The sequence below is a fragment of the Lissotriton helveticus genome, chromosome 7 (assembly GCF_964261635.1).
Source record: "Lissotriton helveticus chromosome 7, aLisHel1.1, whole genome shotgun sequence".
Taxonomy (NCBI): Eukaryota; Metazoa; Chordata; class Amphibia; order Caudata; family Salamandridae; genus Lissotriton; species Lissotriton helveticus.
Window position 1 is genome coordinate 521,067,484 of NC_136068.1, and position 21,004 is coordinate 521,088,487.

The 21,004-nt window shown below is 40.7% G+C and overlaps 1 protein-coding gene across 2 annotated transcripts in view; it reads left to right on the plus strand.

Moving 5' to 3' along the window:
• LOC144768700 (zinc-binding protein A33-like) overlaps positions 1–21,004 on the plus strand; it is a 404,351-nt gene that overhangs the window by 305,592 nt on the left and 77,755 nt on the right. For both annotated transcript variants that reach the window (XM_078652562.1, XM_078652563.1), the window contains 2 exons: positions 778–800; positions 899–1,008. In XM_078652562.1, coding sequence (XP_078508688.1) covers positions 778–800; positions 899–1,008 — 133 coding nt within the window. The remainder of the gene's footprint in view (positions 1–777; positions 801–898; positions 1,009–21,004) is intronic.

The window sequence follows — 21,004 nt, forward strand, 5'->3', positions numbered from 1 at the left end:
CTTTCGCAAAGGTTTAAAGACATGGCTGTTCAACCAATAATACTGTTACTTTCTCTTTCCACTCCTCAGTCTGGCGATGGAAACCCTTTTTAGGTAGCTGTGCGCCTTATAAAAATAATTTAACATAACATACTTGATTTTTATTTGCTTAACTTGTGCTGCTCTGAAGAGTCAAGCTAAAGATCTAAACTTTAATATCTAGCGTTCATTTTCAAATTACTTCACAATGTGAGGTGGTTTTGAAATGTAAAATGTAGCTTTATGCATAAGTACTTCATCCACTAATACAGAGTTTCTAAACAGTTGTGGAAGCCAGGGCTCCAAGGACTACAGGTTCTGATCCTCTGCCGTACAGTAAAGAAATGTAAAGCAGATGAGATGTTGAACGTGATGGCATTCCTGTGCAACTGAATACTTGATTGAAAAGAGATATTGGAAGATCAAAGGGCAAATTTAATTTAAATCCATTTTATTGTAACTGAGGTCTAGGTGCTGAAAGTGTGCGAACAAGAATTACTAAAATATATTATATTTAAAGGTAAATTTAAATATAATGAAGTATTCAAAATAGATGAAGGGGATAAACGCAAGTAATATCTTTCTAAGCTAATTATTTCACTCGTTCCAGAGAGCAGTGAATGAAACTCGTGTTGCAGAGTTGGTTTCCTGCACTGGTTAAATTGAGTCTTGCCACCATTTGCCATTTCGTGTAGTTTTCACTTTTACTTACTCTAGTAGAGGCACTTGGGTATTTACAATTTTGTTTTTCTTCCACAGGGAATAAAATCCTGCCTAGAAAAGTAAGTACTAACTACATGTTTTTCCGAATCTTTCTTTTACTACTTTGATCTCTGTGCAGTAAAAGATGGCATGTTTACCTCTTCCCTCCTCTCTCTAGGTGCTCTGAAGAACAGGCTGTGAGAGTCCCAGAGGTATCCATGAGTCAGCGGGCTCCCAGATGTCCTGCAGCATTTAGAATATGGCGACAGCTGAAGCCCAGCAAGCTAGGTAAGGAGGGAGGCCAAGTAGGGTTTCCCTTGGGGGTCAGGGGTGGTCAGTTACTACTGCTGCCCTTAGCCCTAGTACCTCATTTATTGAGATTGCTATTCTATAACTTAGGCCAACCCAAAAAATCACACCAAACAAAACCAGGGAATCGACTGTATTAAAAAAGGGCAATGTACTGGCAGCTATGAACTATACCTCTGCAGTTCATTCTGAAGTTAGACTGGAGTAAGAGGTTCAAGCTAGTGTGGGGTTGACTGTCATAATGAGCATGTGTCCTGCATCTCGGGTAGCTGCATTACCGTGAAAGGGTCTTTTCCGTTGTAAGGAGCGACCATTAGTTAATCTGTTCTTCTCGGGATTATGTCCAAGCAGCACTATTTAGAGAATTGTGTATTTACACCCATTGTGAAACCTGTGGTGTGGTGCATCAGTCAAAGCTGTCGCGCCAACTGTTCCTTTGTTTATTAAACTGTGTGGGAGGTTGTAGACGAACTATAAAACAAAGGCATGACATTTGCAATAAAGAACAAGCAATGGTAAAGCTAAACTAGGCCTTCCTATTTGAAAGTGCAGAATTCAATGGGTGAGTGGGTTAATATGAAGTTTCGAGGTAAACCGATGGCTAGAGCAGTATGCACAGGCTGAATACGTGATTCTGTTCAGAGGTGGCTAGAACAGGTGAGTGGGTGGATGGAAGGGACACAGAGGAGAGGACAATTCACTGAGGGCAAGGTCAGTGAATGAATGAATGAATGACTGATTGCATGCATAAATTACAAATTCATGGAGTTGTAGATGAATGGCTCAGTAAATGAATGGAGAAGGGTGTTGGCAAGGGATGAGGGTTGAGCAGGTGAAAATAGGAAGAGGTAGTCGGACTCAAGGAGGTAAGGAGAGGCTATTGACTGCGATCATAAAGACTTGTCAGGGCCTTTCCTTGGTATACCTTGACGCACAAACATAGGTTATAAAGACATACCCCACAACATTTATTTATTTGCACATCATTTATCAATGTGAGCTTTCCAGTTGCATTTGGTGGGGGAGCTTTGCAGGTCATAAACTGTGGTTATTAATGATTTGCCTGCTTATTTGAGACAAAATGCATAGATCCCACGGAAAGGAAATCTGATGTGATGTTGATCAGGCATTCTCGGTGCTCGAGAAGTACTTGAAGGAGTTGTGCCGTGTCAGTTGTTGGAGACTATTGGTGTTCAATGGCTTAGCTGGTGATTTAGCGGTCTCAAATGGTTATATAGTCTAAACAAGTTAATCCTCCTGGGCGTAGTGCTCTCCATTATTTTTATATTCTTATTCGTCCTTACCAGAGGCTGACCAATAGGCCTTCAATATGACCACTATAACTGGTTAAATGTATTTGTTCTTTAGATTCAAATGTGTTTTTATAGTATGCACCAGTATTCATTTTGTTGTGCTTTGGGCAACCAGTTGAGCAGGTTCATAGCATCTATCCTTGTGATAATTCAACACAGTGTTTCAAGATCCCTGCATGGAGTAGGGAGGGACCCGGTAGTCTTGGGTGGATATTATTAGAACCGCTCCCCTTGATAAGTTTCCGATTGGGGCAACTTGTTTTGTCACTTATAACCAGAAGATTGAAGACTTCGAATATATTTCCATCATTTATTCAGCAAACAGAAGAAATGTCTGAATTTCACGTGCAAGTCAATGAATTAGTAGGTGTACTTGGTGGCCAATTTTAAATGCACAGGTTCCTTGTCTACAGTGTCAGGTGGAGGGCATAAAGTTCACATAGCTACATCTTCCACAGTCTCTATATTGTGCCGTTAGGAGCATAGGTAAGCCGAGAATATCCCAGTTTCATTTCCAGTATGGAGGTGACCTACTCGGGTTTATTAAGAATACGCTTAAGCTGTTCCTATCAAGCAATAGTCTTGATTTACTCCTTGGGCAGGAAATATCTGATGGCATAAATAGTACACCTGCTGCAGCAAGCACACTTTGAGAAGTCGGTGTGTTTTCTAAAATGTATTGATTGGCAAGTAGACCCTTTCGTTGCAATGGTTCCTTACTCTGGTTTGGTAACATTAGAGAAATATTTCCATGTTTGCCATCTTCATTTTAAAAATGGATTATTATTTTGTGAAGAAATGGGATTATCCTCCTAGTAATCTGTGAAATAATCTTCCTTATAGATGTACGAGCTTTTAAAGACATTCTTCTTAGCACTTCTGGGAGAATGGAGTATCTCAAGATGTAACTAGACTGGCACAGTTTGAGCAAGTTCCCAAAGCTGTATGGGGGAATGGCCAACTCCTCCAACCACGAACAATCTAGATCTATAGCTGAAGGTCTTTCAGGAAGGTATACTGTTGTACAAGGTATATGTTCACTGTGCTTCAGATGGTGTCACTCCAGTTTGGTGTTATGTTGACCCTACCTGGCGTGGGCTCTTCAAGCATTGTGATAGGCCTGACTTTTATTTTGAATCGATGTGCTTTCTTTTGGGACCAGGTGAAAAGTAGACAGTTCTGTTGGCAACCTCTGTTGGCAAGTACCCCATGCTTGCTAAAAGTAGGCCACCCCCAAACGGAGCCTTCGGCCATAGCAGTTAAGGGTTTAACAGTTTGCACCCCACATCCACAACAGACTCACTAGCATGGTTGCTTTCTGCACACTAACCCCACCCCGTTCATTCCCACATTTGATGTGTGTGCAACGTGGTTTATAATAAAGACCCTTTGGAACAGAGGTGCTCTGCAAAACTCAAGTCGGTAACTCTCAATCCTGTGCCAAACATTCATCGGACATCCACACTAAAGCTTCGGTTCACATTTGTCAGGCCATGGCAAAAACAAACAAGCATTTTCAATGCAGTCGGTCTTGCCTTTGGCACCTTATATGCATTTAGCTGTGCCACACAGCTGTGCCTGGGTGCTGAAACATTTACTATTCTTTAACATTAAGGGAAAGTGAGCACTAAACTGCGTGACACACCAGGTATGGGAACACAAGGAGAGCAATATTGCCTTTCAACTGGAAATGGTATAGCCCAAAGCTCTGTTTTTAATATAAAATCAGGGCCTTCGGTGGTCATATCACTGAAAATACAAGAGTTAAAAAAAATATTGTCTGCGGATGCTTGTGGAAGACCATTTCTATGGACTGGAATCTAGAGAATGCTAAAGTGATTTTGGTATTTTACAGACCTCTGCTGATCGTTTTCTATCAACACAGTAAAATAGAGGAAGTTCAACAGAAAAAAAGCCCATAAGCGGAAGCAGACCAGTCCTAGGGCTGATCTCCAGAGCCCACAAAGTACATACACATAAAAGTATATAATAAGTATATACTAAAGTGTATACAAGAGGTCTCGAATGCTCAACCTAAAGACAGGTCACATTGGCCATCACCACCAGTAATTTATATGCTTTGTGGCTCTCAGGCCAATGACTAAAGGAATGAGCTACAGTTTTGTCAGGTAAAGGAATTGTAAATAATGCTATTCATTACCTACTGGAATGGCCTATAAGGGAACCCATTCAACATCTGGGAAACTTCTCCTGTCTCAAATAACCCCAATCTTTGAACCCACCGACACAACACAAACCTCAAATTATTTGTTAAATATAATATTTCTCATATATCAAAACACCTTTATAATCTTTTCATATTTCTCTTTTCAACGGCTGTCCAGAAAACATAGAACAGTACATCACATTAACATATACATAGTGAAAATCAAAATCTACCAGTGATCACATACAGACTTGAGACCTTGGAACAACGTATTATACGGTTCTACAATTTTAGATGCCAATAGAGGTGGAATGTTAAAAACGATCAAGGGCCAGTCATTCAGGCACTTTACTTTCTCCCTCAAATTCAAATAGTTTAGTTAATAGTACCTCAAGAAAAAATGACCTTTTACTCCCATAGAATAGTTCGTTGTGGCTGTGGTAGTTGGGGAAAGGGGAGGGTTGCCATTTGTCATTTATCATCCTGATGATTGTAACTGTTCGCTGTGCCATCCAGATTCAGCCATTTCCATGCTACGTTTTAGAAATGGTTATTCTAGTTGGCATGGGTATGCACACTGTCCAAGCAGGAACCACAATCCTAGTCAGGGTCAGTCAGAAACACACCCTAAATTAACCTGTTCCCACGCTGTGGTAGCTTGGTACAGAGCAGTCAAGCTTAACTTAAGAGGCAATGTGTAATGGTTTTGTGCAACCCTTAAAACTGTGAAACAACCCCACAAAGATCCCATACCAGATTAGGAAAATCAAGCTTTATTTATTGAACTAAACCAGACCAAAATGACAAATCTAATGTATAACTGGGGTTATGAATTTTTAAAGAATAAACTGAAATGTAGTGCTTAAAAGCATAAGGCGCCAACTGAGATTAGTTGGTCGCGATAGTTCGGGTCAAACCTAAAAGTTCAGGCCGATTGCGATGGAGTGCGTGTGAAATACATGAACCAGCCTTGACCTGCTGTAACGGTACCTTGGTTCGCAGTTAAGTCGAGGACGAAATGTGAGGAGCAAAGGCGGCAATGGATTGCCTCTGATCCGCAGGATGTAGGTGGTGCATCAGCTCTGAGCTGTGCAAATTAAGAGATTTATCAGGAATGGAGATGCATGTCACTGATGCGATGTCGCCTTGCAGCAACGATGCGTCCGTGTTGGAGATGTGGTGTCCTCCAGCCTCACAGGGTCGATGAAGATTCGCCGGTTCCAAGCATCGCAGTGATGCATGGTTTTTGGCAGTTGCAACATTTTATGCCCACTTACAAGAGTCCAGGACTGGATTGGCGCAACTTGGCAGGGCACTAATGGCAGAGTCCAAGTGCTGTAGGCAGAGGAGATGAAAGTCTTTGTCCCTGAGACTTCAAACATGAGGTAAGCCAACTAGACCTTGGTGTCACTTTGGTTCTGGTTTGGAGAGATACATATCCAATCCTGCTCACTCCCAGGCACGGAGGCCAGCAGGCCAGCAGAGCAGTAGCCAGCAGAGTAGCGGTCGGGCAGAGTGGCAGTCCCTTCAGTACAGCAGACCTTCATGGCAAAGTATCCATAGGTCCAGAAGTGTACCAAAGTGGTGGTGTTGAAGGTCCAGTACTTGTTACCAGTTGTTTCTTTGTAGTGCAGTGAGTCTTCAAAGAGTTGCCTTTGAAGTGCAGAGTCACTGCCCTTGCTCTAGACTCACTACAGGGAGGGGGCTTGAGTATGCTGCCCTTTGAGTGCAGGCACAGCCTATTCAGGTATAAGTGTCAGCTTTTTCCTCCCATCCTGCCCATGATGACTCATCAGTCACATCGAAGTTCCCTTTGTGTGTGGCGGTCTATAAGGAATGCACAAAGCCCAGCTGCCACCCACCCCAGACGTGTAGTCCCAGATGGACAGATGGCACCAAATGGGTAAAGTATTAAAATGCCAACTTTCTAAAAGTAGCATTTTCAGAATTACAATTTAAAATCTGACTTCACCAAGAGTTTGGGTTCACAATGTTAAATCATGAAATGCCAAATTTGAGGGAGTGGCCTCTTCCCAATAGAAAATTACACTTTTAAAATAAATATGATAAGGTAATCCCACTGTTATCCTATGGGCGAGATCGGCATTGCAGTAGTGAAAAACTAATTTTTAAGTGTTTCACAACCAGGACATGTAAAACTTAAAAGTACATGCCCTACTTTTTACATGCACAGCACCCTTCACTTGGGATGTCCAGGGCATACCTAATGGGTGACTTGTATATAGTAAAAAGGTTTCGGCCTGGAAAAAGTGTTAACTTACCAAATTGACATGGCTGTTTAAAAGTGAATACACAGGCTCTACAATGGTAGGCCTGAGACGTGTAAAGGGCTACGTAAGAGGTTGGCACAATCAGTTCTAGAGTCCCTTTACTAGCATTTAATTTACAAGCCCTGGGCACATGTAGTGCACATCAATCCCATTTCCATTGTGAAAAGGTATCACAGGTGCAACAAGACTCAAGTGTATGAAAATGAAGCGGGAGTTACATTTAGAAAAATGACTAATTGAGAGAAATGAGGAGAAACTCGTAATAGTCTTTAGATTTGGAACAGTAGTGATGTTGGAAAACGAGGCAGTATCTGTGTGGCCTGCACAAATAACATGTCACTTTTGTCCTTCACTGGGAACTAAAGACTGTAGTGTAGCGCCTGACTCTCGGAGGGTAGCGTTGCGGAGCAGTCGAAGACTTACTCAAGGGAGGTGGTGTGGGCTAGTAATCACCATTTACAGGTATGCAAAGGGAACACTCAATAATTGATTGTCCAGCCTGTACTTTGTTTAATAAATGTACTCTTACGTTTATAAAGCACACACACTACTCCATACTATGCACCAATTTACAAATATACATAAGCTGTTGAAATTGCTTTGTGACAGTACATAACATGTCCACCCCTCCCACAGGGGGGTGGCGTCTAGTACCTCCGCTCCCATGTATGCACATCATCTTGCCCCCTAATGCAGTTAGTTAAACATAACCTGGAGCGAGGGCCCAGCGCACTAGTGATAGAGCGCGCAGGTCACCCGTCTAGTCTTTTTATCAAATATTCGCCTGGGCCCATAATCAAATGAAATCTCACAAAATTATGCAGGTAACCTTCGCTCTACTACCAGTGTATTTTAGACATTTAGGACTTTTGACCTATCTATACCTTGACTTACCAATCCACGTCCCCGGTACCTAAAGTCCTAAGGGATCAAGGGTGTTAGCATAATAGGAATAATAACATTTGCACTCATATAATAACCACAAACCCTGGAAGTTTTAAATTCTTTATCTAAGTATCTTAAATGGTCCTGATCCACAGATTAAACACAAATAGACTCTCAATTATGAAGATCAGAATCAAAATATAACTATGCAAAAGATGTATTAAAATATTTCGATCATTTAGCAATAGGGAAGGTAAAGAAAGGGAACATAAAATACGATCAAAACGTCTAAGCATTTATCAAAAGGGAGGGGAAAAAAGGGAACATGTCCAACTTTAGCAATGGGAAGGGTAAAGAAAAGGATCATATGCAAGCACAATTATCAAATATGTAACACTTAGGGAGGGGAAAAGAAGGAAACAAGTCAATGATGAACCCACATGAACTTCTATTTACCTAGGAATGGTATGAAGAACTAACCCTGGCCACAGAGTCAGTTTAAAGGACAGAACCCTGAAAGTTGCAGTCGCCAGTAGGCTAGCAGGTGCGGAATCAGAAACAGGACAGGATAACCAGATTTGCATCAGGACAGGACCACCAAAGTTTAAGACTGGCACCCGCAGTTAAGTTGCAACGCCTGCGCTACACCCTCTCTGCAGCTAACAGCCGGAACCCTGATTCGCCAGCAGTTCAGCTACCCAGAACCCTGATTGGGTCAGCGAATCTTCTGACAGAGTACTTCGCAGCACCTCAGCTCTCGATCACCTATTGAGTGCGTTGGGTCAGTGACAGGTCAGCTATTCGGACAAGTCAGACAATTTCTCTAGCTAAACCTACGCTAGTTATACTATTTTTCTGGTCAGTGTACCACCCCCCAATGTTGCAAATTTAAGGATTCCCAATTTTGATTGGACAGAAAGAGGAGGAAAGGTCATCATCACACCATACCAAAATGACCCTTTTCTCTTGAATATTCGAATAACGTTCCCGCCCATCAATTTTATTTTTCTCACGTATGTTTTATTCCACCCGGCAGTGAATGTATCAATGATTACAATGTAGTCTATATTTCAGTTCAGTTTCCTTCACAGAGGTCAGAAGTTGACTTTCCCAGGAACATCTTCTAGCAAGTCATGCCTTGGCTGGGTTTCGATGCCAAATGACATAGCTCCTTCTGGAGTTTTGACATGCGCAGATTGGATTTTCAAGATAGAGTAATAGAATCTCTCGGGCCCAAAGATTACGATACATAAAAGGTAGAAAAGAAACAATATTAGAACACAGAATAAATGAGTGCACTGTATACCACTTATCTCTACTCTATTCCCATTTATTTATTTTTAACTATTGCGTTAAGGTTAAGCAGAACGAACAGCTTAGCAAAAGCAGCAGTGCAAGCTTGATGCATGCTGTAACACATAGCAGCCATGTTAATTCTAGTGCGCAGAAGCGAAAGATTCCCTCCAAAGCAAGGAGTACGTCATGTCACGCGAGTATGACAGACGCATGCGCAGTAGAAAATCCCGCATAGCAGCAGCCATTTTAGTTGCAAGCGGATTACGGTTAGTAAAATCTTTCTATGTTTACGACATTTGCAACAAATTATTAATTCTAAAATCAGTAGGCCTATTCCCATCATTGGCATCAGTATTCTACCTACAAAACTTTTCCCTATGTTGGAAATTCAGCTATCTATTGAGGAGAGACCATCAGTCAGTCTCTTCCATGCACTATCAACCTCCAGTGGTTTGAGCTCTTTTTCCAAATGTGTAATATTTCTTACATACCCTTTAATTTCAACACTTTTGTCGGGTATGTAAGTGCAACAATGTTGCGCTTTCAACATTCTACAGACTCTGCCCTCTTTTGCTAATAATGTATCAAGTGTTGTTTTAGAAACAAGGGTACCCCATTAATTGAACCTGGGGTTAACAACTGTATATAAACACAATGGTTCGACAAATGTCCAACAGGATCCCATCAAAGAAATAGAAGCTTTTAGTAATTACACGCTAAGGAGCTATCTATATAGGGAATTCATTCAATATTCATTTTATTCATGATTTTAGTTTTTTGTAGAAAAAGTTTCTCACAGAAAAAGTTTCAGGTGCTCACATAAGTGACAGTGTGCAGGACGTGACATTAGTGATCAAAGTGAAACAAGACATCACATAACAACAAGAAAAGTCCACATAAATATATACAATAAAACAGGGATAATTTTTCTTGTTTGAGTCGACGACGTTTCGATCTATATAAATCTAGATCATCATGAGGACAGAAAGGAGCTTCCTGAAACTGTAATAAGGTAAAAAATATTAAGCAAGATCCCTATATGCCACATTATTATTAAGTGGTTTTGTATGTGCTCCCAGTGGCATGAAAAATGCATGCACAATCATATACACTAATTCAGGGGCTGAAGAACACCCGTGTATTACGCGCTTAAATAAACTTTATGACAAGATTTTTTCAATGGCGCAGCTGTTTAACTAATAGCTAATTAGACAAATCAGGGAGAAAGAACCAAATCGCTTACTCAGAGTGTATTCCTGACTTGAAGTCATATTACTTCATGACTGTTCATAATGACTGTAGGAATTCTGCAAATTTAAAGGATTCCCAGGGTAAATATAGCCATCGGCTACGTTTTAAAAGAGATTCAATAAGGTGAAAAAAATCCACAAAAACATACTTGTGGCAAATCGATAGAAGGCTGCCCTGTACTTTCACTGTGTTCACAAGGGAGCAGCTCAAATTCGCAGTTGCAGCTGAAATTCAATTTAAGGGGCATTAAGTAACAGAAACCTTAGCAGAAGCAAGATAACGGCAGGACTTCTAAACTTGCATTAATTTAGTCTAGCGTGATGTTACCTTGCTCTTTCAGAATAACGCTATGGCGGGTTCAAAGTCCTCCAGCCACTGGAAAAAAACACAAGGGTGAATTGTTGAGAGGCTGTACGTCTGTATACTGCACATTGCAGTCAGATGACCCTCTCGCTTGTTCCCAGGCAAGGAGGACCGTGACGCTTACCTAATCTTCCCTTAACGGGGGCAGTATTGGGGGGTCTTAGTCCAGAGGCGTATCGCGTCCACAGTCCGCGCCGCGGGGATGTCCTACTTCCTGGTTGCGGAGTGCGCATGCGCAAGGGTTATATTAGGACGCTCATGCGCAGACAGTTTGGGTTTTTGTAGTTCGTAAATACGACTACAAAATGTCCGTGATCGGTCCATAACGGAATCTTTTTCTTAAATGGATTGTAAGACGGACATTATAAAACCAAATTAAAGGTCATATTCAAATTCAAGGAATAACGCGCGCTAGATGTCTAATGCCTGCGCTTTGGTACAGAAGAGATATGCTCCCTCCAAGAGTGTTTAAATTTACAAACTTTATGGGTACTGTTACTGTACCCTCACTGCATTATCAGTATAACATATAGGTTAGTTATATGGGTACAGACTCAATTTAACGGTTAGAGTTGGTGAAGTGATTGAAGGGGCACTATATATTGAAATTATGCCTACTTTGGTGAAGAAAAGTATAAAATTAAATTAAGGGTTGGTAAAATTACTATTGCTGGGAATAGACTTGAAAGCTAAAACCTATCCACATAATTAGGCTGTATAAATGCAGAAGTATACACATGTACACAGGAAAACAGTTCTTAGTATAGAGCTTATATTCACAGGTATCATGTGATCCATGTGTAATAGCACTGTAGTACAGAGTTCCTTAGATGTCCAATGAAGTTCATGTACATACATTCCACTCATCTAGAGTGTTGAGTCCTCTTTCTATAGTCTTACATAGAAAAATCCATTTGCATTCTAGCCGGTTTAAGATGGCCTGTTGGTTGCCACCCCTCGTACTCATGATCAGTTTATCAATCACCTGCCATTTCAGGTCATCTTCCGAGTGGCCGAATTCCAAGTAGTGTTCCACAAGCGGCGCGGACGTTACCTTGCAGCGTATTCGGCTTCTGTGTTGTGAAATCCGGGTTTTCACTTGCTGTGTCGTCTGTCCAATGTAACGCAATTTGCAAGGACATTCAATGCAATAAATAACATTTTTCGCGTTACAATTGGTAAACGCATTCAGTGTTATATTCATGATCATCAGATGAAAAAACCTTTGTATTATAGGTGAAAGCGCATGCAATGCAATTGTTACACTTATAGTGTCCCGAGATAGGTGGTAAGTTGAAGCAAGCCTCAATAGTGTTGTTTCTATTTGTAACTGATGCTGCCCTAACCAAATGATCTTTCAAATTACGCCCTCTTTTAAAAGAAAAAAGTGGGGATCCTGTGTTCAGCTCTAGAGGATCAAGTACTGACCAATGTTTTTTAATAATTTTGGTTAGTTAGTTGCTAACAGTGGAGAATGTGGTTACACAGGTTATTCTAGACATAGTTTTCTCTTTTTTATGGTTCAAGAAGATACTCCCTGTGCGTGTACCAGGCTCTTTTCATTGCCCTACGGACCAATTTCCTGGGGTAGCCTCTGGTGATAAGTTTGTTACAGAGTACTTCCCCCCTTTGTGAAAAAAACCAGCTTTGAACTTACAATTTCTCCTGATCCTCAGGAATTGGCCATAGGGAAGACCATCTCTCAAGGCTCGGGGGTGGGCACTGTGATACTGAAGCAACGTGTTGCGCTCAGTCGGTTTTCTAAATAAGGTCGTATACAGTTGTTCCTCCTTACATTTTATCGTGACATCTAAATAATCCACCTGGTGTCTGTCATAGCTGTAGGTAAATTTTAGATCAGGTTGGCTGCTGTTAAGCCATTCACTGAATTGTTGTAAATTCTCCTCATCTCCGCCCCAGATCATAAGGACATCATCGATGTACCTTCGCCAAAGGCGGATCTTATCGCGGAAAGGGTTTTCTTCATTCAGAATTAGATAGCCTACTTACCCTTAAACAAAACAATGACATCATAATAAAACCATGTGACAAGGGTGGTGGTATCGTGATCCAAGACCGTATAGCCTATGAAATGGAAATCGAGCGCCAGATCAATAACAGGACACACTATGAACAACTGAGTGGTGACCCTATCAAGCAAATAAAGGAGGTTATTCTCCATATTACGGAGGAAGCACTAGAAGAAGGATTTATTAGTAAAAAGGAGTTCTTGTTTCTTAACAATAAAGACCCTCGGACCCTTGTCCTATATACTTTGCCGAAAGTGCACAAAAATGCAGAAACCCCGCCTGGCAGACCCATCCTTCCTGGATGTGGTTCTGTAGTAGAACCATTAGGCAAATATATTGATTTCTTTATAAAAGATCTGGTCAGGCACACGGCAACCTATATTAAGGATACAACTCATCTGATTAATTTGATCGAATCACAACCATACCACCCAGACAGCGAACTTCTTGTGACCTTAGACATAGAATCGCTGTATACAAATATTCCCCAGCAGAATGGTATTGCTGTTATTAAAAAAAACACCTTAATAATCGTCCGGCACCTCACCAAGTCCCAACTGATTTCATAATAAGTCTTCTTGAAATTGCCTTGACCAAAAATTATTTTTTATTTAAAAATACATACTACAGGCAATGCAAGGGCACCTCCATGGGGGCAATTTTTGCCCCCAATTTTGCAATTCTGTTTGTGGATGACCTTGAGACTGATATAATTCTGAATGAAGAAAACCCTTTCCGCGATAAGATCCGCCTTTGGCGAAGGTACATCGATGATGTCCTTATGATCTGGGGCGGAGATGAGGAGAATTTACAACAATTCAGTGAATGGCTTAACAGCAGCCAACCTGATCTAAAATTTACCTACAGCTATGACAGACACCAGGTGGATTATTTAGATGTCACGATAAAATGTAAGGAGGAACAACTGTATACGACCTTATTTAGAAAACCGACTGAGCGCAAATCGTTGCTTCAGTATCGCAGTGCCCACCCCCGATCCTTGAGAGATGGTCTTCCCTATGGCCAATTCCTGAGGATCAGGAGAAATTGTAAGTTCAAAGCTGATTTTTTCACAGAGGCGGAAGTACTCTGTAACAAACTTATCACCAGAGGCTACCCCAGGAAATTGGTCCGTAGGGCAATGAAAAGAGCCTGGTACACGCACAGGGAGTATCTTCTTGAACCACAAAAAAAGAAAACTATGTCTAGAATAACCTGTGTAACCACATTCTCCACTGTTAGCAACAAACTAACCAAAATGATTAAAAAACATTGGTCAGTACTTGATCCTCTAGAGCTGAACACAGGATCCCCACTTTTTTCTTTTAAAAGAGGGCGTAATTTGAAAGATCATTTGGTTAGGGCAGCATCAGTTACAAATAGAAACAACACTATTGAGGCTTGCTTCAACTTACCACCTATCTTGGGACACTATAAGTGTAACAATTGCATTGCATGCGCTTTCACCTATAATACAAAGGTTTTTTCATCTGATGATCATGAATATACACTGAATGCGTTTACCAATTGTAACTCGAAAAATGTTATTTATTGCATTGAATGTCCTTGCAAATTGCGTTACATTGGACAGACGACACAGCAAGTGAAAACCCGGATTTCACAACACAGAAGCCGAATACGCTGCAAGGTAACGTCCGCGCCGCTTGTGGAACACTACTTGGAATTCGGCCACTCGGAAGATGACCTGAAATGGCAGGTGATCGATAAACTGATCATGAGTACGAGGGTTGGCAACCAACAGGCCATCTTAAACCGGCTAGAATGCAAATGGATTTTTCTATGTAAGACTATAGAAAGAGGACTCAACACTCTAGATGAGTGGAATGTATGTACATAAACTTCATTGGACATCTAAGGAACTCTGTACTACAGTGCTATTACATATGGATCACATGATACCTGTGAATATAAGCTCTATACTAAGAAATGTTTTCCTGTGTACATGTGTATACTTCTGCATTTATACAGCCTAATTATGTGGATCGGTTTTAGCTTTCAAGTCTATTCCCAGCAATAGTAATTTTACCAACCCTTAATTTAATTTTATACTTTTCTTCACCAAAGTAGGCATAATTTCAATATATCGTGCCCCTTCAATCACTTCACCAACTCTAACCGTTAAATTGAGTCTGTACCCATATAACTAACCTTTATGTTATACTGATAATGCAGTGAGGGTACAGTAACAGTACCCATAAAGTTTGTAAATTTAAACACTCTTGGAGGGAGCATATCTCTTCTGTACCAAAGCGCAGGCATGAGACATCTAGCGCGCGTTATTCCTTGAATTTGAATATGACCTTTAATTTGGTTTTATAATGTCAGTCTTACAATCCATTTAAGAAAAAGATTCCGTTATGGACCGATCACGGACATTTTGTAGTCGTATTTACGAACTACAAAAGCCCAAACTGTCTGCGCATGAGCGTCCGAATATAACCCTTGCGCATGCGCACTCCGCAACCAGGAAGTAGGACATCCCGGCGGCGCGGACTGTGGACGCGATACGCCTCTGGACTAAGACCCCCCAATACTGCCCCCGTTAAGGGAAGATTAGGTAAGCGTTACGGTCCTCCTTGCCTGGGAACAAGCGAGAGGGTCATCTGACTGCAATGTGCAGTATACAGACGTACAGCCTCTCAACAATTCACCCTTGTGTTTTTTTCCAGTGGCTGGAGGACTTTGAACCCGCCATAGCGTTATTCTGAAAGAGCAAGGTAACATCACGCTAGACTAAATTAATGCAAGTTTAGAAGTCCTGCCGTTATCTTGCTTCTGCTAAGGTTTCTGTTACTTAATGCCCCTTAAATTGAATTTCAGCTGCAACTGCGAATTTGAGCTGCTCCCTTGTGCACACAGTGAAAGTACAGGGCAGCCTTCTATCGATCTGCCACAAGTATGTTTTTGTGGATTTTTTTCACCTTATTGAATCTCTTTTAAAACGTAGCCGATGGCTATATTTACCCTGGGAATCCTTTAAATTTGCAGAATTCCTGCAGTCATTATGAACAGTCATGAAGTAATATGACTTCAAGTCAGGAATACACTCTGAGTAAGCGATTTGGTTCTTTCTCCCTGATTTGTCTAATTAGCTATTAGTTAAACAGCTGCGCCATTGAAAAAATCTTGTCATAAAGTTTATTTAAGCGCGTAATACACGGGTGTTCTTCAGCCCCTGAATTAGTGTATATGATTGTGCATGCATTTTTCATGCCACTGGGAGCACATACAAAACCACTTAATAATAATGTGGCATATAGGGATCTTGCTTAATATTATTTACCTTATTACAGTTTTAGGAAGCTCCTTTCTGTCCTCATGATGATCTAGATTTATATAGATCGAAACGTCGTCGACTCAAACAAGAAAAATGATCCCTGTTTTATTGTATATATTTATGTGGACTTTTCTTGTTGTTATGTGATGTCTTGTTTCACTTTGATCACTAATGTCACGTCCTGCACACTGTCACTTATGTGAGCACCTGAAACTTTTTCTGTGAGAAACTTTTCTACAAAAAACTAAAATCATGAATAAAATGAATATTGAATGAATTCCCTATATAGATAGCTCCTTAGCGTAATAATGTATCAAGAGCAAGTCTATTTTGTTAAACCATTGATCTGATCGCAACCAGTTCGGTATTGATCATTAAGAAACCTCCAGCAGTGTCAGTTGATAACCGATCCACTACTGTTGACAATTTGCAAATTCTATGCATATTCAGAGCCACTCCCACTGTAGGTATCAATGCACTAAATATATCCCCTACTATTTCTCCAAAACTAGCTCATTTGCTACGTATTAATCCATTAGTTTCTTCATTGCCTCCAGTGATTTTGTTTACATGATATATCTTTGGGAAGACTATTCCAAAATAACAGCTCCCATACCAGTGATCTGGCAATTTGTAATAAGCCTTGTTTCCGCATATAAAATACATTCCAGGAAACACAGGTTCAGTTCCATCTTTGAATCCCCAACCTCCAATTACTTTATAATTGTGTTCGCATTCACTGGAACCAATGAATATATTATTATAGTAACTAGTTCTTTCCCTATGGAGACAAGTTTCCCTTTCTTTTCAAAATCCAGCAACATAGCAGCATGCGTTTTGCCATTTGGGGTGAACCCTATATTTTCAGCCCATTTAGGAATTTTATGATTCTTGTCATTTGCTTTTCTTTGGAAACTCGCTCTTCTTTTCTCTACCATATTCAAAAATATTTTCTCTTTTTGTTGCAATAAGCATGTTAAATTATTCTTGTGTGCTTCAGCTATATCTATTGTACCTATAGTTAGAAAGTATTCACCCATATTACATCACTCGTCTTGTTTGAGCCCCACGTTATTTAACATCTACGTGGCACCCCTAGCTAACATCATGAGATCCCATGGGTTCATTCCAGTATCATATGCGGATGTTACATCACTTTTAGTATGCACAGGATTCAGGTTACTACGTATAGGAAGTTCAGAAAATATCACATCTGAATTAGAATAATAATACTGCAAAGGTCCTTTCTTATAGAATAAACTAGCTAAAACACTACATGAAATTCCATATGTTAGTGGTAAATGGTGGTAGGTAACACCTTCGGCTACTGAAGTAGGCAACTTCATACAAACATAGCAATTTTCTATTTCCATAGATTCTACATAGTGTACTAATACGTTTGCAAATACATTCAAGTGAGTTCTATTACTAATCCCAGTATAATGTAGTCCTTCCTCATCTGATGCTTCTAAATCTAACTTCTGTTTAATGTTAAGTGCCTTCTCTTGTGTATCTATGCTTCTAGGTGTATCTATCGTTTGTGGCTTATTAGTATCATTCTTTATGTCTCTACTCATTATGTCAGGGATAGCTATTGTCAGTCCTAACCATACTATGAGTACTATCGCTATACTACATATGCATATTCTACAGCATGTTTTCAAACCGTTTCTTTTCCGTCTTCCATTAACATTACGATCGGCCATTTCTGACCAAGGAGATTTAACCCCTCTTTGTAGCTTTTACACAGTCTTTTACCCTGTGAAATTTCAGGTGGGTCTCACTTCTCCATCAGTCGGATCAGCAATCAATTCATCATCACTTTCATCACTTATTTCTAGGTTTTCAAAATCTTCAAGCACAAAGTAAGTCCATTCAGGGCCTCTGAATTTATTATTCAATCTTTTCAGTCGTGGACTTCTCCTTTTTGGTTGTATAACAGACTGTTCAGTTTGACTTGTTATTTCATTTACTTGCTCAGGTTCTTCGCTTATGGTCTTTAAACGGAATTTCAGTCTTTTGACAACCCTAGGACATTTGTCTCCTTTTCTGAGTCTCTTAGCTGGCACTGTACCCTGGCCTTCTTCCAATGTTCTTTTATTTTCATTCATTTGTGGCACATCTATTTCAATGTTGTCTTCTGTGTCCCTTTCTATCTGACTAGGTGCAGGTCTTATTACAGTTTCTTCTGCCTGGTTGCCAATCTGACCTTTGTTTTCGACTTTGTTTTGATTCACCTTCTTCTCCCTGAACACCTTTTTCTACACTTATCCGGTCCTGCTCGGGCTCTTCGAACTCTTGATTTTCTTCCGCCTGAGCTTTTGCCCTAGTACCTTTCTGTCCCTCTTCAGACTCTGGAGTTCTTGGTAGGGTGTCAATTATCTGAATATTCTGATCTATCCCTATCTGATCCTCCTCAGAATCACTTTTGCCTTGTATTTCTATGATCTGAGTACCTTCTTCTACTCCTCTCTCGTCCTCACTATCACTCTGGCTGTCTAAATAAGTTTGACTTCTGGTTCTCACATATTCTGCAGGTATCTCAACTAATGGAATCCAATAATCTTGAATGGTGCTTGGTTGTTCTTCTTCAGCTACTTCAGGATCGACATCTTGAGACCCCTCAGCTGCTCAACCTTCAGTTTCTTCAGATTCAGTCACTCTTTTTGTGTGACTAGCATGGATCCAGTGTGGAACTCCTTCGCACTTTACCGATGTGGTGGCAACTAAAATTACTAGACGTGGTTTTCCCCACCTCGGTGCAAGGCAAGATTTTCGAGTATGTTTCTTTAGTACTGCCCAATCACCTGGGTTCAGGTCATGTGCTGTAATGATTGTCTGGCGACAGCATCTTCCCCAACCTGGTGAGAGATCGAACGCACTTATTCAGCTAGTTCTTTGCAGTACTCAGTACCAAATCATCAGATATATTTATCAGCTTGTGTCCTGGTACCCATGCTTGCCTCATTGCTCTTCCCATTAGTATTTCATGAGGACTCTAGCCTGTGTTCCAATCTGGAATACTTCTGAGTCCCATCAGCACAAGAGGCAAAGAATCTGGCCACTCTAATCGGGTAGACTCATACATCTTTCCCAGTCTTGACTTGATTGTGCCATTCAGTTGTTTTACCACTCCAGAAGCCTCTGGGTGATATGCACAATGCAGTTTTTGTTTAATATTGAATGCTTCACAGATTAGGCCAATTATTTCATTATTAAAATGGCAGCCTTGGTCTGATTCAATTGTTACTGGAAAACCGAAACGTGGCATCAGTTCTCTGAGTAAAAGTTTGGCTACAGTGATGCTATCATTCCTACGTGTAGGGTAAGCTTCTACCCATTTTGAAAACAGGGAGACCATGACCAGAATGTATTTTAGTCCTCCACAAGGGGGTAACTGAATGAAATCAATCTGTAATCGTATGAAGGGACCCTCTGCCTTTCTAATCTTTCCTGGTAGCACTACAGTTTTCTTTTCAGGATTCATCTGTTGGCAAATTAAACATCTTTGGCAAAGTGCTTCTGCTATGTTCCTGAACTTCGCATTGAACCAACTCTGTCTGAACAACCTAATCATAGCATCTCTTCCCAAGTGGGAATCTCCATGAAACATCCTAGCCATAGGAGCAAGCATACAGTCTGGTAACACAGGCCTACCATCAAGGTAAACAATGACACCATCTTCAACCCTTCTCTGACAATCTATCTTTCTCCACTCTTCCATTTCCTTTGGTTCTGCTTCATTTTGCAAGTCTCACTTCTTTCCACATTCTCACACCTTCAAGCAACATAAGTTGGCAGCTGTTTTCACCTGCTTCAATTTTCTTGTTTACAGCCAATTTAAATGTGGCACAATGTTGGGCTAACTGGCCAGCATATCGGTTACCAGCTGTCACTTTGTCATTACCAGATTTGTGAGCAGCACACTTGACCACAGCCACTTCTTTTGGCAGTTGGATTGCTTCTAGTAAATCTTTTAAATAATGACCATTTTTAATTGGAGTACCTGAAGAAGTCAAACTCCCTATGCATCCATAACTGGCCATAGTCATGCACAACCCCGTAACCATACTGGCTAGCAGTTTATACGGTTACTTTCCAATTTTTTTCCTATTTTGCAGGCTTTTGTCAATGCAATAAATTCAGCTATTTATGCAGACTTGACTCCAGGTAAATAGGATGCTTCAATTAGACCCCCCAACGTAAACACAACATAGGCAGCACTTAAACCTCCTTCCTCATGTCTCATGCATGAGCCATCTACAAATAGCTCAAATTCATAATCAATTAGTGGCTCTTCTCTTATGTCAGGATGTAGTTTTGTACTATATTCAGTCAAGTCGATACAATCATGTTCGACTTCGTCCTTCACCTCTGCAAATTGTGAATTAGGTAGCAATGTTGCTGGGTTCAAAATATTACACCTGTCAATGGTTACATTTCCTGCACCTACAAGAATACGCTCGTATTTAGTCAGCCGACTAGGAGTAAGGTACTGGGTTTTTGTCCTTGTCAATAGTATCACGACTGCACGTGGAACATACACTGTAACAGGATGTCCCATAAGGATTGACTCACTTTGCTCAAGACTCATGCAGGTTGCAGCTACTGCTTTCAGGCAACCTGGTAATGCAGATGCTACTGGGTCTTATGTGAAAGAAAAATATGCCACAGGTCGTCTCATCAGACTATGAGTTTGGCTCAGAACTGAAAGTGCACACTTAACTCTTGTGTCGCAGAATAGTGCAAAATCTTTCGACTAGTCAGGCATCCCTAATGCTGGAGCTGTACACAGATATTCTCGTAATTTCAGGAAAGTCTAACTCCATCTCTAATAATTCAGTAACAACTGACTGTCGAGTTCAGCCATTTATTATGACAATAGAAAATAAGTCTAAGAAACTTGCCGTTTTCCCACCCATCTCTATGGAAGAGTTGACTGTTCTTGTCACTCAAACAAAGAGCGGGTGCCCCACAGACACCATCCCGGCACGCATCATGCCACTTTTGTTGGATGATCTGGGGGTAGGAATGCGACATGTAGTCAATTTATCCTTGTGCACTGGGGAAGTCCCCTTAGA